The sequence below is a fragment of the Schistosoma haematobium genome, chromosome 3, assembly GCF_000699445.3.
Source record: "Schistosoma haematobium chromosome 3, whole genome shotgun sequence".
NCBI classification, from domain to species: domain Eukaryota; kingdom Metazoa; phylum Platyhelminthes; class Trematoda; order Strigeidida; family Schistosomatidae; genus Schistosoma; species Schistosoma haematobium.
In genome coordinates this window covers 13,308,350-13,329,567 of record NC_067198.1, presented here as the reverse complement: position 1 = coordinate 13,329,567, position 21,218 = coordinate 13,308,350, and the positions used below count along the sequence as shown (strand labels likewise).

The 21,218-nt window shown below is 34.0% G+C and overlaps 1 protein-coding gene across 2 annotated transcripts; it reads right to left on the bottom strand.

Moving 5' to 3' along the window:
- Nucleotides 1-801: 801 nt before the first annotated feature.
- Nucleotides 802-21,218, bottom strand: AKT3_1 (RAC-gamma serine/threonine-protein kinase; the record flags this gene model as incomplete). 2 transcript variants are annotated; one of them, XM_051213051.1, is made up of 11 exons in its annotated part: nucleotides 802-3,693; nucleotides 4,516-4,603; nucleotides 6,160-6,208; nucleotides 6,585-10,278; nucleotides 11,498-11,664; nucleotides 12,809-13,079; nucleotides 13,706-13,956; nucleotides 14,800-14,944; nucleotides 16,204-16,475; nucleotides 17,206-20,847; nucleotides 20,886-21,218. In XM_051213051.1, 7 exons carry the CDS (start codon nucleotides 17,632-17,634, stop codon nucleotides 10,053-10,055), a joined length of 1,761 nt encoding a protein of 586 aa, XP_051068989.1. In that variant the 3' UTR covers nucleotides 802-3,693; nucleotides 4,516-4,603; nucleotides 6,160-6,208; nucleotides 6,585-10,052. The 2 variants fall into 2 exon arrangements, with proteins under 2 accessions (XP_051068989.1, XP_012794676.2); XM_012939222.3 differs by lacking the exons at nucleotides 6,160-6,208; nucleotides 6,585-10,278; nucleotides 11,498-11,664; ... (4 more) ...; nucleotides 17,206-20,847; nucleotides 20,886-21,218 and having other exon boundaries at nucleotides 4,516-4,671.

The following is a 21,218-nucleotide window of genomic DNA, read 5'->3' as shown; positions in this document are numbered from 1 at the left end:
ATCCCATCTGACTGATCTCAATCACTGATTGTGCCAGTCTATAAGAAAGGACAAAAGTCCTCTTGTGACAATCACAGAGGAATCAGTTTGACTAATATAGTGTCTAAAATATTAACTTCAGTAATACTTCGACGCATAACTAAAGCTCGTGAAGAACAGACTAGAGAAAATCAGGCTGGTTTTCGACCTGGACGTGGTTCTATAGACCACATATTCACACTACGTCAGGTTCTAGAACACAGACACATGTTCAGACGCCCCACAATCGTAGTATTTCTCGACCTTAAGGCGGCATTCGACTCTATTGATCGTGAGGTTCTATGGCAGTGTTTGTCACTGAAAGGAGTACCAAAGAAGTACATTAACCTTGTAAAGGCTCTCTACTCGAACACAACTGGTCGAGTGAGAGCGTATGGCGAACTGTCATCAGAATTGATTACCTCAAGTGGTGTTCGTCAGAACTGCCCACTTTCTCCATTCTTGTTCAACTTTGTCGTCGACGTACTTTTAGACATAACACTTTCCTCGTCTAAATTTCCAGGGGTTGAACTTCTACCGGGAGGTTCACTTGTTGACTTAGAATATGCAGATGACATAGTTTTATTTGGTGAAGACGCTGACAAAATGCAGAGTCTTCTGACCACTCTAAGCAACAATGCAAGCATGTTCGGGATGCGATTCTCTCCCTCGAAATGCAGAATGTTGCTTCAGGATTGGGTTGCATCGACACCCGAACTAGTGATAGGGAGTGAAGTAGTTGAGCGTGTCGATCGCCTCACTTATCTTGGAAGTCTCATCAACACTTGCGGTCTGGTGTGTGACGAAATCTCAGCACGGATACAGAAGACTCCACTAGCTTTTGCCAACTTGCGTCATTTAAGACGTAAGCGAGAGATACGTCTATCAACCAAAAGACGGGTTTACTGCGCAGCAGTTCGTTCCGTCCTACTTTATGGTAGTGAAACATGGCCGGTAAGAGTAGAGGATATTTGTAGGTTACTACTATTCGATCATAGGTGTCTTCGAAGCATTGCTCGTATATCCTGGAACCACCGAGTAACTAGTGCAGTTGTTAGGAAACAGGTACTAGGTAAGGATGGCAAACCAATTGATGAAGTAGTGAAACTTCAGTTAAGATGGCTGGGACATGTGTTACGTATTCTGAACTAGCGACTGCCCCGACGTGCGATGCTTTATGGTGTAGGCGACCAGACCAAAACACGGCACAAAGTCATGAAGTCACTGAAAAGTGGACTGACCTATGTTGGTAGGTGTAGACTACCTGGTTGGGATTCGCGAGACGATAACAACCGATGGTTAGAGACCTTGAATTACATGGCTCAAAATCGTTTGTAATGGCGCACGTGCATCTTTATGTTCTCCCAAATTCTAATCTTCTGGATTCTTCATGTCCCTGATTTTCTTTCCAAATTCACTTCACTTTATTATACTCCTTGAATAACATCTTCAAGCCTTAATGCTTCCGATTACTGCTTATACTCTTACTACCTCTACTACTACGGGATTTGAATCGACAACTGCATCACTGTGCTAATGTGGCATGGCAACTCGAACTGATGTACGTACGTACGAAGTTGTACGTTGTTACTGACTGACTAACTACTACAGATATACCCGTCGAGATTCGTAAGTGGTTTCTTTGAACATTTCTCCCTTCTGATCTGCATAGTTCTAGGTGAATATAATTGACTAAGATATACAGTACGTGAGTCTAGAATCACTAAGCTGCATGAATACTATAGGCGTTTATACAGAGCATGTGACAGTGAATTATGGATATATTATCAATATAACGATGAACTGGCTACAAATGTGAGTGCACTTTATACTAAAAAAGCCTATCATTAAAATATAAGGACTGGAGGGGAATAGAAGTAACGCCGATCTTATTAAAACGTCTATCTTACAACTCATTTAAAATTTATGATCGATATTTTTAAAGAAAGTTCCACAAACTTTTAATGTTTATTTCTCTTAAATTAAACCTTATCAAGTTGTCTACTTTTCAAATAATCTCAAGTGCATGATATACTGTTTAAGGTTTTCAAAAACATCTTAAGAGCGGATACAGAGCCGTTAAACCAATATACTTTACAGTTTACCAACATTAAAACGATCGCAAAAGAGAAAGAATGTGGTATATTTGTTGAGATGTATTGCTATTGAGAGAAGTAAATGAAAATAAAATAGCTAGAGACGGTAGGAAGAGCTTGTACAAGAAACACAACTAAATAATATCCTGAATGGTATGGAAGCTTGACTTTACATCCTAATTATTAGAGATTATTTGAGAAAGTTCTTTAAAATTTTGACTGGTTTGATAAGGATGTCAACAACAAGGGAAATGCGACTCGACCCCGACCGAATTCCACGCACATTACTACATTAAGCAAAAACTACTAGGCGAAACAGGAGTTCAAAACATCTCGACACAGTTGTACACAAATTCAAAAGTACTAAATTTTGTAAGCTATCTTGAGGGATGAAACCGATCACAGCAAATGGACACTAGTATAACTAAACCTTAAGTCTTTATTTTCCGATGTCCTCATTTTGACTGTCTGCAAATTTTATTTAAAACTACTACAATTCAAATGAGAGAGCCGCTTTGAACTTAATGAGAATAACCATCTGATATAGTGAAATGGAGAGACTATACTCAAAACGATACAAAATGTCAACTAATTTGCAACAATCATTAATAAGTCACAAGATCAGGAAATCGGTCTGCTTGAAAATTCCAGGTTACTAGCAACCTTAACGCAGTGAGATATATAAATAAGCTGAACACCATTCGTTGTAAATGTAACATTATTCAAGCAAAAGATTATAAGGCCAGAATGAGCGCTTCATGTAAAAGTGAATTTTCAATTGTGAGAGATTTATGATGTTATGATGATATTTCTTTTTAGAATATGCAGGTAAGCTGTGCTTGGTTTAACGGAATCCGCACAATAGCTTAAGCAACAAAATGTAATATTCGTTATAATACATAACTACTGCATTTCGTCAAATAATAGTTTGCTAAAATTCAAAAATTGCAAATGAAAACCTAAAGCAGTCACAGTAATGCACATACAAAAAGATACTAACTACATGTTATGGGTAAAATTAAGACTAAATATCAGTGCTGCAGTATAACATATTTTTATCAAACAGAAAATAGGGATACTGTACAAATTGAAAATATCAAAAGACAATCAATCATGTTTTCTCTTTGTCTGATACTTTAGCTAAAGCAGACCCAATACCGAGACGTTCTAATTCTTCCGTCAGTTTCCCAGAACGATGCATATCTAAAAGAATATCACAACCACCAATAAATTCACCGTCGAAATATAACTGAGGGAAAGTGGGCCAGTCAGCAAACACTTTAGCAGCAGCTCGTAGGTCTTCATTCTCTAAGACATCATACGATGCGAACAGATCTGGATCATCTCCTTTACTTGCTTTTTCTAGAATTCCATGCATTTCTAGGATACGACAGACAGCATTGCTGAAACCACATCGTGGTTCACTGGGATTCCCTTTCATAAAAAGCACAATACGACTTCCTTTTACTAAATCAGAAACATTGTTTACAGAATTGTCTGATGGGGTATTAGAAAACTGTCTACGGATAACATAATTGAACTGAGAGAAAGTTGGTGACGCGACAAGATGTTTTGTAGACTAAAAATGTGGTACAAGCAAAAATAATGCATGAATGAATATGATTAGTGATATAATGGAGTGGGACTATCACTTACATTTTTATTGTATAATAATTAGACATTTGGATTATTGTACATTCATATTATCCTAGCTGCAAGCTTTTGTCTAGTACAGAAAATATTGTTTTGCTTTTTTCCCTTAAGTTACTGTTAATTAACTATACATCTATTATTTCGATCTCTTTCACATACGGTATACCTATTTCCATATTGTAATTTCCGATTTATGTTTATGTGCAGTCTGAAAATTAGTCTATACGGGTCACATTATCTTGATTTATTAATTCAACTGTAAAAATAGAGGTCATTTATCTACTGTGCTGTTGTTCTATTCTGGCTATCGGGCAAGCAGGTGTGGGAGAACTATATTCTGAACCAATAGGCTTTAAGTATTGATCATGGCTATTATCTCAACATCATCGAATTGTTGATCAAAGGAAGGCCGTTGTGTCATTTGATTAGCAGATCATCAGTTTTAAATAGGCAATCTAGATGATGAATCCAATACTCGGACGCAATCATACAACTGAACATTGAATGACGACCTATTCACACGGGATCTCAACGAGTATAATGACCGGCAGAAGTGTACCTATCGCCGAAATGGCTGGAGATAAATTTTAACTAGAAAGTCTTCAACCCAAAAGCTTTGTGAATCCGATTACGTTACAAAATACAAAAACAATAAATTTATTGTTTATTTTCTAGACATAGGTATTTTCAAACAAATCTTATTTTTACAGAATTACACAGATACATATATAAAAGTGTTTGGACATACCACTGCAGCCTTCAAAGATGAAGCTTTCAATGAACCGCCAAGTGAAGTCAAAAGTCGTACAGGAAGCTTCAATACGAACCCCATTTCTCTAGGGTAAGACAAAAAGAAACGAAATATCCGAAGATTATTAGAATTCCCTATGGGTAACATATTCATGACTAAATTGTTTGGTTACCTTCGGGACATGAAATGAGAGGATCATCATTTCAATGTGACATGTTATTCATCCTAATTAATTATCAGTAAGAATTTGTGTAACTTGTTGAATTTCATTGACATCAAGGAACGATCCCGCGGATGGGATCATGAATGGGCACTGCTGGAGAGTTTCGTATTAAGATAAAACTGCCGTCCAGTACTTCCATGTTTTCAACGGTGCTTTAACTTAGATAGGTTCATGATTTCAACATAATTATCACTTTTACATCACTTTTCCCCCCAATAAATTTTCTGTTTCTGAATTAAAAGTTCAGTCATATTGCTTTGATGAATCTAGATAGTATATTCAATCTATAATGTTTAAATAGCCTATTTTCCCATTTTCGTGATTAAATATTGCATCACGCCAGTGTGACAGCAGACATGAAAAAATTTTTAACAATAGAAATGTACTATATTATCATTCACCTAGAAACTTAAATACGACGAATTCGTCTCAAACAATTAACACCAGATCTCATGGAAAACTCAAATGAAGGCAACACAACAGTTGGTACATATTTTCTACATGTCTTCTCTGTCAAAACGAGTAACAAATGCATCAAAATTCACACACATAAATTAGACTTCATTGTAGTGGTTTCAATTTCGGTCTAAGAATTTCTTACTGGAACTACATGTATACTAGACGATAAAGTGGTTATTATTTTTATCAATCTATTTTCACATGAATCGTTAACCTTGTTACCCAATAACTGGACCCACTATTCTTCATGTACACTACTATTTGCGAATATGGATTTGTTATCCTCTTATTTTTATTTTTATTTTAACACGTAGATATTGGTACAAGGAGACACCAAATACATATGCGCCACACAAATCTCATTCGATGTGTGAGGGCTGTGATACTGCCCGGGTGCCCAAACCGAGGCAGGTGGTTTTCTTAGGGGGCCACTCCCCGAGCCTTCGACCTAAAGGTCTGATCCACAAGGCAGTGGAGCATCGTAAGGAGATGCAGTTCCATGGAAGCCGGTGACCAACGATTGGTTAATACGCCATTTGTTCCCGCAGGATACTGGAGCCCATGTGCACCATTGATTTGGAATCCGGTTAAAGCGTCGGACATTCGCTTTTCGTCCTCTCAATTTCGTAAACAACAGTAATGCCACGAGAAGGCAGTGAGTAGGACTTCCCTGGCAGAGACTATATACGCGTGGCCATGTGAGAGCATTTCGAGAGGGAGAGGGGACTCTCCCCACTCTCGGCCGTACCAGGGCATTTGGGGGCAAATGACAGGACGGCGAAGGAGGTCCTCCCGGCCCACTGGTTAGGCATGCTACCCACCGTAGCAGGCCTTATTTTCAATAACGAAGTAATCACCTCCATTGCTCGACTATCCTCTTATTAGCAAAATAAATATACCAAAGTATTATAAATCAATAAGAATTTTATAATGAATTAAACAGTTAAACAATTACTTACGAGTTGCACAGTTGCTTGAAATTCCCTTACTGTCACAATTTACTATTATCTATAATGATCAAGAATGAAAAATATAAATGTTTATGTGAAATAGGTTGTGTTTATTTGGAATGAATAAATTTACAAAGCAATAATCAGATTGAAAACTAATGAATCAATATCCCATAAAACCATAGTTCACTTTATTAATGACTGATTAACAGACAAAATCATTCATTCACAGACGAAAATAACAGTCAGACAGATATCAATTAGGTAAACAATTAAAACAAGCATCAACAATCAAAACAAACAATCAAACTCACTATTCACAAAATCAATCATTAAAGTGAAACCTGGTTAGGATTCAGATGCGCATAATCATCACATTATAAATATAACAAAAAATAAATGTGAATATATTATATTATCAATAATGTACATACTAGAAACTAATTTGAAGTACCATACACACACAGAATTCCGTGAAAAGAATTAATTCTGGAAAGAAAAGAAACGACGAAAAAAATAATACAAGTAAGAATTTAAGACATTTTAAATACAGACAAATAATTAAGACTAAAAACTTTTTTTTTCAATATTCACCAATTGTACACATTATTAAAATCAATAAATCAAGATCAGTTAATTATTACTTTAGAGATTATGTTCAATTATTGTAATCAATAGAATATAAACTAAATTAAAACCAAGATCATTATAGAAAGTCAGATGTAGATATTGAATAAACCACAAAGAATAACAAATAGGTTGTAAATTATTTTTCTGTCTATCTATCCATCTATTCTGAAAAGTATAGTTATGATAAATATTCTCTTTATTTCTTCCTCTTTACAGACTTTGTCAAATTAATCACTAGATATATACTTACTGGAACTACAACATATAAATCGGTAGAAAATTCATATTAATTAGACAATGACTAATAAATTTGCTGAAATGCTGAAAATAAATAGGTGACAATATTGAACTTCGTAGAATCAGTATATATTTCGATGAAACAACAATCTTTCAGTAGGTTAAGCGTTCGAGCGCGAGACCGAAGAGCCTGGGTTTGAATCCCGCGAGCGGGACTGTGGATGAGCACTGCTGAGGAGTCCCACAATAGGATGAGACGGCCGTCCAGTGCTTCCAGGTTTCTAACGGTGGTCTAACATCAATCGGTTCGTGATCTTAATCAAAAACTTAATAATCTCCATAACCCCTATACCGATAATCCTTTCAGAAAGTTTTTGGTTCACAAAACAAAAAAGTGACATACATATATGGGAGAATCCAAACAATAAAAATAGAAAAGATGGAGTACAATAAAATGTCCTATTAATAAGCAAATCTATATCTTATTTTATTACTTTTAATTTGTCTCATATTATATGGACAATAATGATAAATTTTCATTTGTTATTTGGTCTAAATATATAATGAGCAACCAACTTGTTTAACAGAACAATACAAACATTTATTTCATACGTTCTAATTCCTTGGTAAATCCAAGTAAAGTGGGAACAATATTTGCAGAGTAAAATGAATTCATTATGGTTTAACGCTTTGCATCAGTTGCAAATGGTCTAAATTCACATTAGTAATGTTATTCTAAAGAAATTTTATTACACACCATAATCAATCAAGTTTAGTTCAAAGGGAATTAAGAAACCAGAAGAGGAAACAACATATTTAATATAATAGTTAAAATTGATTAGTATTTATATGCTGAAAATGAAATCATAAAATAAGAGAAAGGAGTGAAGTTGTAAAATATAAAAGAGACAACCAACAGAAACAAGCTTTTAACAAATCAAGGGAGCTAGTTGACATAAAATTCAAGTTAATTTTGTTATAATACTAATAATAATGTAAATCTAGGCCATTTGCATCTGATGAGTAGCCCTGAAACAGTGAAAACTTTTATTTATTTGTCTTTATATTATGTATGTTGTGACAAGTTTAATTTATAACACCCAACCAGATCATCTAATTTCATCAACGACTATAACCTAAGGACATATTTGGTTAATGGATTTTTCAAATATCATATCAGATCTACATACTACACACGCATACATACACAATTTCATCATATTTCACAGCAAATGACGCATACTCATACAACATTATTCCTATGACTGGACAATTTGTTCAGTACATGATTTGAAACTTAGACCAGACTACTGAGCGAAACGCTGGATTAATTTAAATTGCTAATTTTCTACACATAAACTTTCCTTTTTATGTATTATACTTAATCGGTCCTATACCACTGTGAAACTATTTATTCATATTTAAAGGAAAATTCTTAAGAAAATTGTTTATATTTATTCTGAAAAGCCATCATGAACACGTCACTTATCAATGTCATTAATCTGTTAAGTTAAGGATAAGGCACTAGGGTGAATTGTTGGAATTGTGAACTCCAGGATGTTAGCGAATATCAATAAGAAATACGATAAGTTATACATATCGAGTGAAATAATCAATTAACTGACGTTTAGAATCTCAACTATTATATGCATATAATATTTTGAAAACACAGATATGGTAGTAGACGTAAAATGGTATGTAATATCAAATAATCTAATGATTGAAGAAAATACGCAATATTTCCACATTTTAATAGTTATCCAATTAATGCTTAAACTATCTGGAGAACTGCTGACAAAGAACTAGTTAATTGATTATCCTAAATAATAAAAAAAACAATAAAATTGAAGTTGAAAAGCATGAACTCAAGGATGACTGACCGACTACTTACAACATAAAAAATTACTCAACTGGGAAAGAAATACATATTTTTAAAATGTAACAGATACTCCATCTAAAAAAAACCAGTAAATGGTAATTACAGATTATGGTAAACTTAATATGTCGACAAAAACAAACATATGAACACAAACAGACACACAATGAGTAAAAAACGAGAAACACTCAATATAATTTTTTATTTCTATGAATTAGATATATTGAATTTTATCAATAAAAATCATACAACTGAATAATGACTATTGTAATACTGTCTACATTGATCCTGGTATTTGTTTCGTTGAACAATGGGGCGGGGTGATCAGCTCTAGATGCACCAAATGAGAATGTAGGATAATTTTCGTCTTAGAAAGAAGGGTTTAATTCTCTTGTAGGTACTAAAATAAAACCTAATGTCAGAATACATAAACATGCACACGAAGTAGAATGAACCTAAATCATTACAACTACAAGACAACAATAACAACAATAGTACATTACGTATAGACAGATTTATGTATAAAAAAGGGGGGAAATCCATAAAAGGAGACGTATGTGTACACGTCAACACAACATTAAAATGATGTGAGATAGTAGAGGGGAACAGTAAAAAAAGAGGGAGATAAAAAGGAAACAGATTAACTAAATAGTGAAAATAGTAAACCAACTTGATGCAGATAATAAAGACAACAACAACAACACCAACAATTGAGATTTAATCTGACCAAAATTGTAAATGTCACAAAAACACACACATAAAATGATACTAATAATAATAAAATAAACGAGGCAATGAAATAATAAGTTCCAATGAAAAATAACAGGAGATGAAAGTTACACATCTCTAAGACCAATTGAAACTAAACCTATTTAATTCACATAAAATTTATGTCATAATATCAAGTATTCGAAAAAGGAGAGAAAAATAAGCAAAACCAGGTGAAAATGAATAAATATGAAAATAAATCTATACATATTTCATAATCGGAATCAGAGGATATACACACACTTCCAGGCTCTAAAATGTTTTTTTTGTCTGTTCATCTATCTGAAAAATATTAGTTATAATAACATTCTCTTCATTTCTTCTTTTTTGTACATAGAAAGTTAAATCATATAAGAGGCAGTCAATTGAACTTGTAGTAAAGTACACATTATTAAAATGTGTCACCAAAACTATAACCACTGACTCTACTATTCAAACTTTGTCGACTTCCATGAAAACTGAATTGTTCAAAATATGGTCCATCGACAATTCGATTCATATTACCTTCATCATCGTTTGGAGGAGTCAAATCGACTGACGTATCCTTGAATTCATCTGGGACATATTTTGTGTCTTTTTCATCGACCACGTCTGGTTTCCATGGTGGTTGAATATCTCTGAAAGTGTAGATGAGTAAGTAAATAGGTGTTTTAATATATATATATATATATATATATATATATATATATATATATATATATATATATATTAGTTTTGCCCCCAAATGCCCTGGTACGACCGAGAATGGGGTGGGCCCGCCCTCCCGCTCGAAATGCTCTCACATGGCCACGCGTATATAGTCTCTGCCAGGGAAGTCCTACTCACTGCCTTCTCGTGGCATTACTGTTGTTTACGAAATTGAGAGGACGAAAAGCGAATGTCCGACGCTTTAACCGGATTCCAAACCAATGGTGCACATGGGCTCCAGTATCCTGCGGGAACAAATGGCGTATTAACCAATCGTTGGTCACCGGCTTCCATGGAACTGCATCTCCTTACGATGCTCCACTGCCTTGTGGATCAGACCTTTAGGTCGAAGGCTCGGGGAGTGGCCCCTAAGAAAACCACCTGCCTCGGTTTGGGCACCCGGGCAGTATCACAGCCCTCACACATCGAATGAGATTTGTGTGGCGCATATGTATTTGGTGTCTCCTTGTACCAATATCTATGTGCTAAAATAAATAAATAATATATATATATATATACGGTTAGCAAGCCATGGATATGAAATATTCTTTCCCGAAGAAAAATGAAACAAAATAACAAATTTAGAAAATCACGTGAGTCGTATTTGTCATTAAATTTATAACTTAAATCTTAACAACCTAGCAAACTATGCTGAAATGTCGTCCCTGAGAAAAGTCACTGAATGAAGTACGTACAATTCATTTGTATTAGTTTAAATCTTCCAACTGATGTTTGGGATTGCAATTAATCAGTCTCGTTTCGCATATGTGTATCCTGTATGAATTGTCACTAATTTAAAAGCACTATAAACAGAGATGGATAGTGGGTAGCAGTGGGATCCAGGACAAAACGCTCATCCTGGATTCCATTGCTAGCCACCATCCATCCATGCTTATAATGACTATGACTTAATGACAAAATCGAGGCAGTCCGCACAGGATACACATAAGTGGAACGAGACTGATCAAATGCAATCCTAAACATTAATGGAAAGATCCAAACAACCAATGTAAATAAATAGTTTTAGTAGTTGTATTCGAAACAGAAATTAACATTACTATAACAAGTTTTCTGGTTACTAATTTAAAAAATTGATATATCTCGAACATAATGAAAATGACAAACTAGAAATACATACATACAACATACTTTCTTATTAAACGATCCCAATCGACTGACCCAAAAAACAAATGTGCCATAACTTCCAAAACATCCTGTACTCCACCACCTAATCGACTTGTTGGATCTTTAATTAAAAGTCTAGACAAGATATCTTGAGCTGGGTGTGAAAGACGAGCTGGGAAGGAGACATTGTCCTAAAGCATTAAAAATGACAAAATACGATATAATCTGAATGACCATTACTGCCAAAATATTTGCATAAACATTTAGATTATTTGTAACAACCCACTTGATACCTACTACACAGAACAATAGAAAATTCAAACTATTGAACGCTTGATATAGTAAGATATCTAGATTTGAGTCATAAAAAAGTGACAATCATTGTCAAAAGACAGAGCGGAGACCACATATTCGATACCGACTCTTCATTTTTACATTTACAATTGTCATGGTTAATGTGAGGGTTCTGACAAATTCTGGATGTTTAAATGAACTAGGTAGTTTCCTCAAGGGATTGCCTTGCATACTTTATCTACATGGTAGTGAGAAGATACCAGATACAATGTCGTGACAGCTGGTTGTCAAGGTAGGCACTGGGCTTTCCAGGGCCTTAAGGTTAGTATGGATCACTTGTCTAGAATCAGGGATTCCTAACTCTTTTAAGTAAACCTTTCGTATCCTTCGGCTATGTCTAACCACCAAACGTCTGTTTCCGTTCTAGTATTGCAGGAACATCTTACCAAAGTTAGTGGAGTAAGTAGGACTATTCATGAGAGGCCAAGTAGGAAAACACTATTTCCACTCTTGGCAATATAAGAGCATGAAAAGACACGTACAGAAAGCTTGATCAGGATTCAGTCACTTGTGACACATCTAACTTCAGTGAGATATTCATATCTACCAAAACATTTCCCAAAAATCATAATACTTCACTTTGTCTTGCTAAGAGTGAATAACATGTGGATGACGAAAGGTTGGAAATATGGCTCATTAAGTGATAGGAATTACGTATGTTTCTCATCGATAAACTGATAAGATGTTTCAAATTTTACAATCCAATAGGATTTTATAACTTTTCGGTAAGTATGAACTTCGATTGAGACATAATTAACAAATATAGATGTACAGCTGATTAGCAATTATTATTGATAAAAGAAACTTAAGTCATGATATGATCCCTTTGACATTCAGAAAAAAATGAGAAAGTTTGGTATTTCTGAATAAAGATAACAGTGATTTAGCAAAGCGATAATAAACTGAAATCTCTATTATTTTGAAATATCAAAAAAAAAAGAAGCGTACAATGATAACAAAATTCAGTTACGGCTAACTTACTTGCAGTATTAGTTCAAACAAAACTTCATGATCACTTGAGTAGAATGGTAAACGTCCACACATCATTTCATACATTACTACACCAAGGCCCCACCAATCAACTGAACGCCCATAATCGTTATCCAATAAAACTTCAGGTGCTAAATATTCTGGTGTACCACAAAATGTTTTAGTTGATGCACCATAGTACATGTCTTCTTTGCACAGACCAAAATCAGCGATTTTTATATGACCATCTTTATCCAACAATAAATTTTCCAATTTAAGATCCCTGGTCAAGTTAGAGCAAGAATAAAAAAACACCAAGTGTTGTAACGATTATTCTCGCTCAGAAATAAAATCTTTGAATATAAAAACAAAAATCTACTGTAAGAACTGTTAAGGCTTCGAAGGTAAATGAAAGGGTCAATACACTGAACTAGTTCACAGTATATTGTCCAACCAAGTATTCATAAAGTGTCTTGAAACAACACCTTATATTTGCAAACAGAAAAAAGTAAATATTCGTGCTTGCTTGCTTGTTTTAAACAGAAATGTGTTAGTTATCTATTCCAATTTGATAAAAGTTGTTAGGTAGCAGACCCATAATTTAACAATTTAAACTAAGAGTTACCTTTAAAAGCATTTGACCATATTTCTCTCTCCATCTAACCAGGTTCATGTAACATGTTATTAAAGAACAAGTGTTTCAGTCAATATGTCTTGATCAGGTCGTCATAATATATAAGTTTAAACTGTGTCAAAGTAAAAAGCTACATTTGAGATAAAGTACTATCCCCGAGTACTTCTTAAAATCAAAATTACAAGAAGTATAACTTATTAAAAAAATCAGAGATTATGTGAATCATTTTATATATATATATATATAATTGATTTCGAAGGTATTTTTCTCCTTACCTATAAACAACATTCTGGTGATGTAAATAACCTAAAGCCAGAGTAATTTCTGCACCATAAAATTTAGCTCTTTCTTCTGAGAATACACGATCGCGTTGTAGATGAAAAAATAATTCACCACCATTAACATATTCCATAACAAAGCATAAATAATTAGGTGTAGTAAATGAATAACGTAGCTCTGTCATAAATGGATGTTTGCATTGTTGTAGCACACGATTTTCAGTCATTGTATGAACAACTTCTTCTTTCTGTTATTATGTGGTAAAAAAAATGCAAAAAAATAATGAACTCACGCGATAATAATAATAATAATAATAATAGTAATGACAATAATAGTAAACAGTAATCATCGTTGGTTTTAAAAAAAACCATAACAATTGTTGCTATATAAAAATAGTTTATCAGGTGTCTAACAGATAACAATTGATGTAATGCTCTGTTGAATGTACGAAGTAATATAGTGTATAACTTCAGGAATATGAGAAACAAGTTTAATTTTAATGCAACTTAATAACTAAGCACAGATTCATAAGCTCAGACTTAAGCGAAACTTAATTGATACTGTGCATACTACTTGTGTCGACAGACATCAGCAGTATGTAACACCGATCGGAAGTGGAAAACCTGGCAGTAGAAGGCTAAGAAGATCGAGTTGAAAAGAGCACAAGGAAAAATAGAAAGGAATTGAGAACTTGAAGAATCATACAGAATGTGAAGGAGAGATGATGAAAATTTGCAAATAAAGTATTCAGTGTATGATTCTTATATTTTACCAAGATACTGTAATTTCGTATTTACATTGGTTGTTCCTGCATGTGTTCCTGTTCATTACAATACTATCTAATTGTCTAAACTGAAATAAGAAAAGGTAGGTTTTTAAACTGCGTATCCAATGGTTGAGAAATTCACGAAATATAAAAAACTTGCAATATGCTACATTTCAAGGCAATCGATGAAAGTCCTTAACTTTTAGTTACTAGTATTTATTAGATCTACCCAACTAAAATTCAGGTAAAAATGATGATCATTTAATAGAATCAAACACATAGACTTGTAAAATTAGAAATAATAATTATGACTATTCGACTTACTTCAATAAGTACAGATTTCTTTAGTATTTTCATAGCGTAAAAATGACCTGTTTCATTTTCTTGACACAAAATCACTTTTCCAAAAGTACCTTTCCCTAAAACTTTTAAAAGTCTGAAGTCATTTACAGAATAACGTTTCACAGGCCTACAATATGAAAAAATATTAAAATGTTTAAAAAACAATAATCAAAATAGATAGAAAACAAGTAACAATAACTACAATATATGTGGATTGTTGGAGTTCTGTAGAATAAAAATAAGAGTAATTAGATAATAAAACGGTTGTAAGCAGCGATAGAATTACTATAATAATAATAATAATAATAATAATAATAATAATAATAATAATAATAATAATAATAATAATAATAATAATAATAATAATAGTAATAGTAATAGTAATAATAATAATAATAATAATAATAATAATAATAATAATAATAATAATAATGGTAACGTTAATAATAATAATAGCGTACGAAAGTATGCACGGTTATGCACGAAAATAAATAAGGCAATGAGTACCGAAAATCAAGTCAATGGTTATAATTTCAATGAGTGACTGTAAAAAACATAGTTCATTCACGCGCCATAGATTAGACTAAATTAGTAAAAGTTATTTTAAAGTAAGACAAAAGGGTTAGACAGGTTTCTCATTAAAAGTTATTAGACACCAACTAGAGGTCATCATCACATGCTTTGTATTCGACTGATAATGTATATGATGTATTTTTGGATGTAATTACATAGGCCAGACAAGGAATAAAATATTTTATGCATTGTGAGTATTTTACTGACTAGAAGGTAAGAACAGACTCTCAATGTCATTATACAGAATATATACATATCTGGTTGTGACTAGCAATGAAAAGTGACCTAGAAAATATTATCTACAATCTCTAGTTTTCATGTACAAATTGAATAACAATCCAAAAGCATTCGATACAGTTCTGATAAGAAATCAGTGATAGTAAACTATCCAATTTTCCTAAAGTATTTTTGGCCTGTTCTCATTGCAACCTTTAATTCAACATCCGGATCGGTCCGGTATATGCACTACGCGTTTTAATGTTATCTTAATTTGAACGATGTTTTAATGCATGGAAAAATCACATCTGTGTGACTACATGTAAACTTCACAATTTAAACTGTACTTCAATCCTAACCTTCACAAGGTATTTTTTCGTAGAAAAAAATTGCAAATATAAGAAAACGTACTTGAGTACTTTCATCCGTGATTAGCTACATATACGGAGGGTTGATTTATCCCAAATAATTAGCACAGATAAACTCCTAGCTAAATTATGTGTTTTATCAGCCTCAATAGTACTTCATAAACCCAAATATGTGATAATCATTTATTTTTAATCTAATGATAAATCATGTTTTTATGTTTAAACTAACCTCTGAGGAATATCAACGATCATATTTTCAGCCAAATCTAAACTGTGTACGGATACTGGCTGCTCAAATGATGATTTGAGTCGATTTGCGACGCTTTGAATTGCGCTAAGCCAATAATTTCTTTCTGCTTCCGTCTCGACAAAGAATAAACGTTCCACTACATTGGTCCATTGTAAACCACGAATAAGAAATGTGTATGGTTTTGGTTTGTTTAAACATATAATTTGACAGTCGCGAACAGTGAAATTATTTAAAGGTTGCGCCATATCATCCTAAAAACACAAATGTTGGCAAACTATGTATTTTAGTAGACGATATCTACTCATTAGACTTATTATATTTGGAGAACTAAATATATAACTATCATATACTGATCTAATTGTCACTTAACAGACAAATTAAATATATCATGTTAGTCGATTGAAAAAGTGTCACTCGTGGGGATTCACTAATTTGTCAAACAAGGAAGACTTTTGTGAATAATTTAATTTACTAGACAATCATCTTTTGATTTGCATAAAATAGGAAACAAAACAATATTAGACAAATACAACTAAAACACAATATAGCCATAGTTTTGAATGTAAAAAAAGAAAATATTAGACAGCTTGTAATACGTTTTATATGTATCATAGGTTACACTTAGTTGTAACACACTTTGTCTGTAGTTTGCTTCTTCGGCCATCAACAAAGTTACGTTCTGACAACAAAAATACACAAACTTCATTGAGCAAACTATTAAGATCATACTTTACAGAACTGCGTTGACTCCACGAACTTAATAAATGACTGAGATGACCAGGGATAAGGTAATAAGCTGAGAGTTAATGTGATGTATAATAATAAAGAGTTCACAATAACCAAAACTTTCCCAGGTACATCCGATTCGCTTTCGATGCATGAATAATGATTGAGATTATGTATTGTTATTGAAGAAAAACAGTAATAATTAATCATATCAAGATAAATACAAAAATAGCTCGAAACAAATTTGAAACCAACTTTAGGTTGAATTTTATATCCATAAAATGTCCCATCTTCCCGTAATTTGAAATATCGACGTCGCCAATTTTTAATATGTTCGCCGCGTTTCATAAGCCATCCCTCTTTCACAACGTTCCGAGTAAGAGGTAAGGAAACTGGTCTACACTGGAGCATCCCAAGAAGGTATGGTGATATACGCGGCGCCAAATTGTCGGAGTAATTTTCTGTCAGGTCGTTCTTAAATAAGACATTCGGATTGGAGGCTACAGGAAGATGGGCATGTTGAAGACTACTAAAGATATTTGAACTTGTGCAATTGATATTTCGTCGCTGAGAAGCAGTGGTATCTTGCACTTTGGCTGATACTGGGACTGGTTCATGCTCCGTGTGACTGCTTTTCGACGAACCAACCACTGGATTTTGAGAGTAATTGCACAAAATCTCCATTACCCAGAAAATCTGCAGTCTAATAAAAAAACGAATTTCAATAGACTGAAAACTTGTACCGCTCCAAAGATAACTTATCACTGATAAAGGTATCAAAGTTACCTCTAAAACTTGATATTATTCGAATAATTTACTCGAAGTCGTACTGCTTTGCTCAAAGCTCTAGACAACAACATTGATAAGAAAATACATGATGTATTATTTAAATGTCAGATGAAAAGCACCCTGAAGCTGATGATTAAGAGTCTACAATTAAGATCTTCCTAATTTAACACCAAAAAACATCACAAGGGCGAAATTTTCCAGAGTAGAATTTAATTTAACTTGAGCTTTGGCGAACGGTAGAACGGACACACGTCAAGATTCGCACAACGTATTTATAACTTGAAGACCATATATGTTTTACGGGTAACTACTTGTTGAAAGTTGCATACATTATGGGATAGGTGTAACATGTCAAGACCACCCTGGTTAGTACAATTAAACTATAAACTTCATCAACTTGTAAGACCATCTCCCTAAATAAACCTAGCTTTCGTTGAAATATGAACGATACCTCAAATGTATTTATTGTGAGACATATACAGTATGATGTCCAACTCTAACGTTCTTATTTCCGGAGTTGTATAATCAGCTTTTAAAGGATGTTTGTACACTTCGAAATGCTGGAAAGATAAGGTGAAATGCCAGGTAATGCCAGAAAACTTATTTCGGTGCTTTTGTTGACTACTAGTCCATCTAATATTATCCAAACACCCGAATAAAATACTAAAGGATTATAACCTTTCAAGATTCAAACATACCACGTTTGGCTGCATGAAAAACTGATGACAGACGAGTGTTTTAATATATCAGTGTCAAGAATATGATGAAATAGACTATGTTAGTAATTATTAGATGTAAATCTACTATAAGTACAAAAGAGACAGTTTAATTGTTTCACAGAAATACTAAGTGATCCTGGTGCTAAGCAATAACACGGCATAAAAAGTACAAATCACATGATAAGATTAAGAATATCCGAAGATTGCAGTCAGTTGTACGATTGCAACCACAAAGTATTTCGATCAGTAATTTAGGGTATAATGTGGATGTGTGGGGAAGGGGCTAAAAGTGGTTAAATTAAGATAATAACATCAGATCATGAAGGCACTAATATTGAGTTGTTTGGGCAGGTGCAAGATAAGTTGTGGTAAAATTTAAGGTTGAGCATTTAGTAATATTTCTTTTTTTCTGAGACTGAACGAGCGTATTACTTGGACTTACTGTTTATATTCAGGAGCTAATGTAAACATGTTAAAAAACAAGTACATGTTTTGGATGATGGGTGATATCCGCACAGTCGTCTACTAGTGCACGTCAGTAGTTACGGAGTCGAATAGGAACAAGTTTATAAGAGTATAGCTGCGATGAACAGTGACAGTTCGCTTTTTTGGGTTTTAATTATTAACATACAATCCGGGTTTAATTTGGCTAACCCAACTTTCATTTGGGCTACCATACAAGCCATCAGGTAGAAAAACGACATAATTTAATAAGTTGCTCAGTCAAGAAAGACAAATAATATTCCGGTCAGAGTAAACAGTAGGAAAGTACAGAGTTCTACAAACTCGTGCAAAGACTAGATTTTGTTACCAAGGCAAGGAAATAGATATAGGCGATAGAGAAAAGCTAGAGGAAAGAATAGGAAAATAGGTTAGCATGAGGGGTAAAGAATGAGGATTAGAAATACTCATTGATTGCAGCAACAAAAAGATACATTATGGTTGTTTAAACTGGTTTTAAGTGATACTACTCGAATGGATGCGACCCAGTCGGAATGTTTACGTTTAGGCGGTAGAGTGGGTCCAACTAGATATGGGGGTGGGTGGGAATAGACACCAACAGACACTTCTGTACATGTAAAAAATATTACTCAGACCTCTGTACCCCTCATAAATAATTGGCATGCAAGTCAGAATTTATTATGAACGTGTTTTTCATCTAAAATAGCGGAATGATAACTTAAAATAAATATTATTTGAAAAATACACATACGCCGAAATAAACTGGGGATATCAAGAGCTATTTCGTACAGAAAAAGGCCCGGAACGGACTCAACACAATAATTAAGCTATGTATTATAATAAATATATGCTGTAAAATAACCTTAGAATTAATGTTTGAAACGAAGCTGACCCTTTGACTTTGATAGTAATTACAGTAGAATACCGTTATTTGAGAAGTATTTCACTTGAGTAACCCGATGGGACATTAAGGATCTGCACTTTCCATGAATATATCTTTTGTGAAAAAACACTGAATGCACACTTACCAGCCCTACAGTTTCATTTATTCATGGGGAAATTCATCTGCTTATATCAATCTACACGTTTTAGAGGTCGTGGAACAGTTCAAAATTAAAGAAGATACTTGTAAAAAAATTCGGCAAGGCTCCCATTAAGACCTGCGAAAAATATTCCGCAGATCCTTGTGATGAGCTGTTAGTCATGATAGTAGTCCTCAACAAATGGCACCTGACAAATATAAGCATCGTAACATCACTTTTTCGAGTTACACGCCTCATACAGGATAAATACTCACTTTAGACAACATAGAACCTTGAGTAAATCGTCTATCAAGTATAGCTACAGATTGAGCAATTACTGTTTTACGGCAGTTCGTAGTTTAATCAGTTGAAATGTCATGACGCACGAACAATCAAAACTTTGGGGTGGTATTATTTGGTTCTGAGAATAATATGGAATCCAGTGTGCACTTGTTATTATAATATCTTTTCAGTTACGTCCCGCTTAACCATATAACCCAGAGCACTAGACTGAGGCAAATGAATATGAGGACCAAACGGTGTTTAACTTTTCGTCTAACTGGAAAGTAATGTCACCTTAGTCGTCGCTTCAGCAATTCCAGTGACTATATAGAGGAGGACTGGATTGCCGTGTTCAGTCGCTTTAAGACAATAGTGACAGACTATTCGCATGGACACGAATAACAATCGTTCAGAGAAAGATTTCAAAACTATATCCAATATGAAAAAAGACATCCGTTAGACACACTAAAAAGCGGTATATACACTCTGGATTGAATCACACGAACCACTACACCAATATTTGCGATGCCCGGACAAAAATCTGCTTGACCAGAGGTTTGTGGATAATTATCAGGTCACGTGACCTTTCATGTTTCTGATTTCTAAAAACCCACAACCCCAAACTAATTTTCAAAAATAAACTGACAATTTATGGACTGACCTCGATAATAAAGAGTAGCAGACTGTTCCTATCAAAAATGTTAAGGCGATTTCCTGTCTCCAGCTATTAGAAAAACGAACGGACTACTAATGTATGCATCTTCTTGAAAAATCTTCTACACTGTTCCTACGGACCTATCTAGACCATCGAACTTGCAACTAGCGTTTAAGACTTGGCGCCTCCCAGTTTTAGTGGGCCGTCCTGTTTAAAATTGTGTCAGAGAGTTGTGGGAGAATCCTTAACTTTAAGAGCTACGAATCTAGCATCACATCGTCGAATCACTAAATAAAAATCGTGGGTCAATGTATGCGTAATGCTGTTGGAACGGCAAAT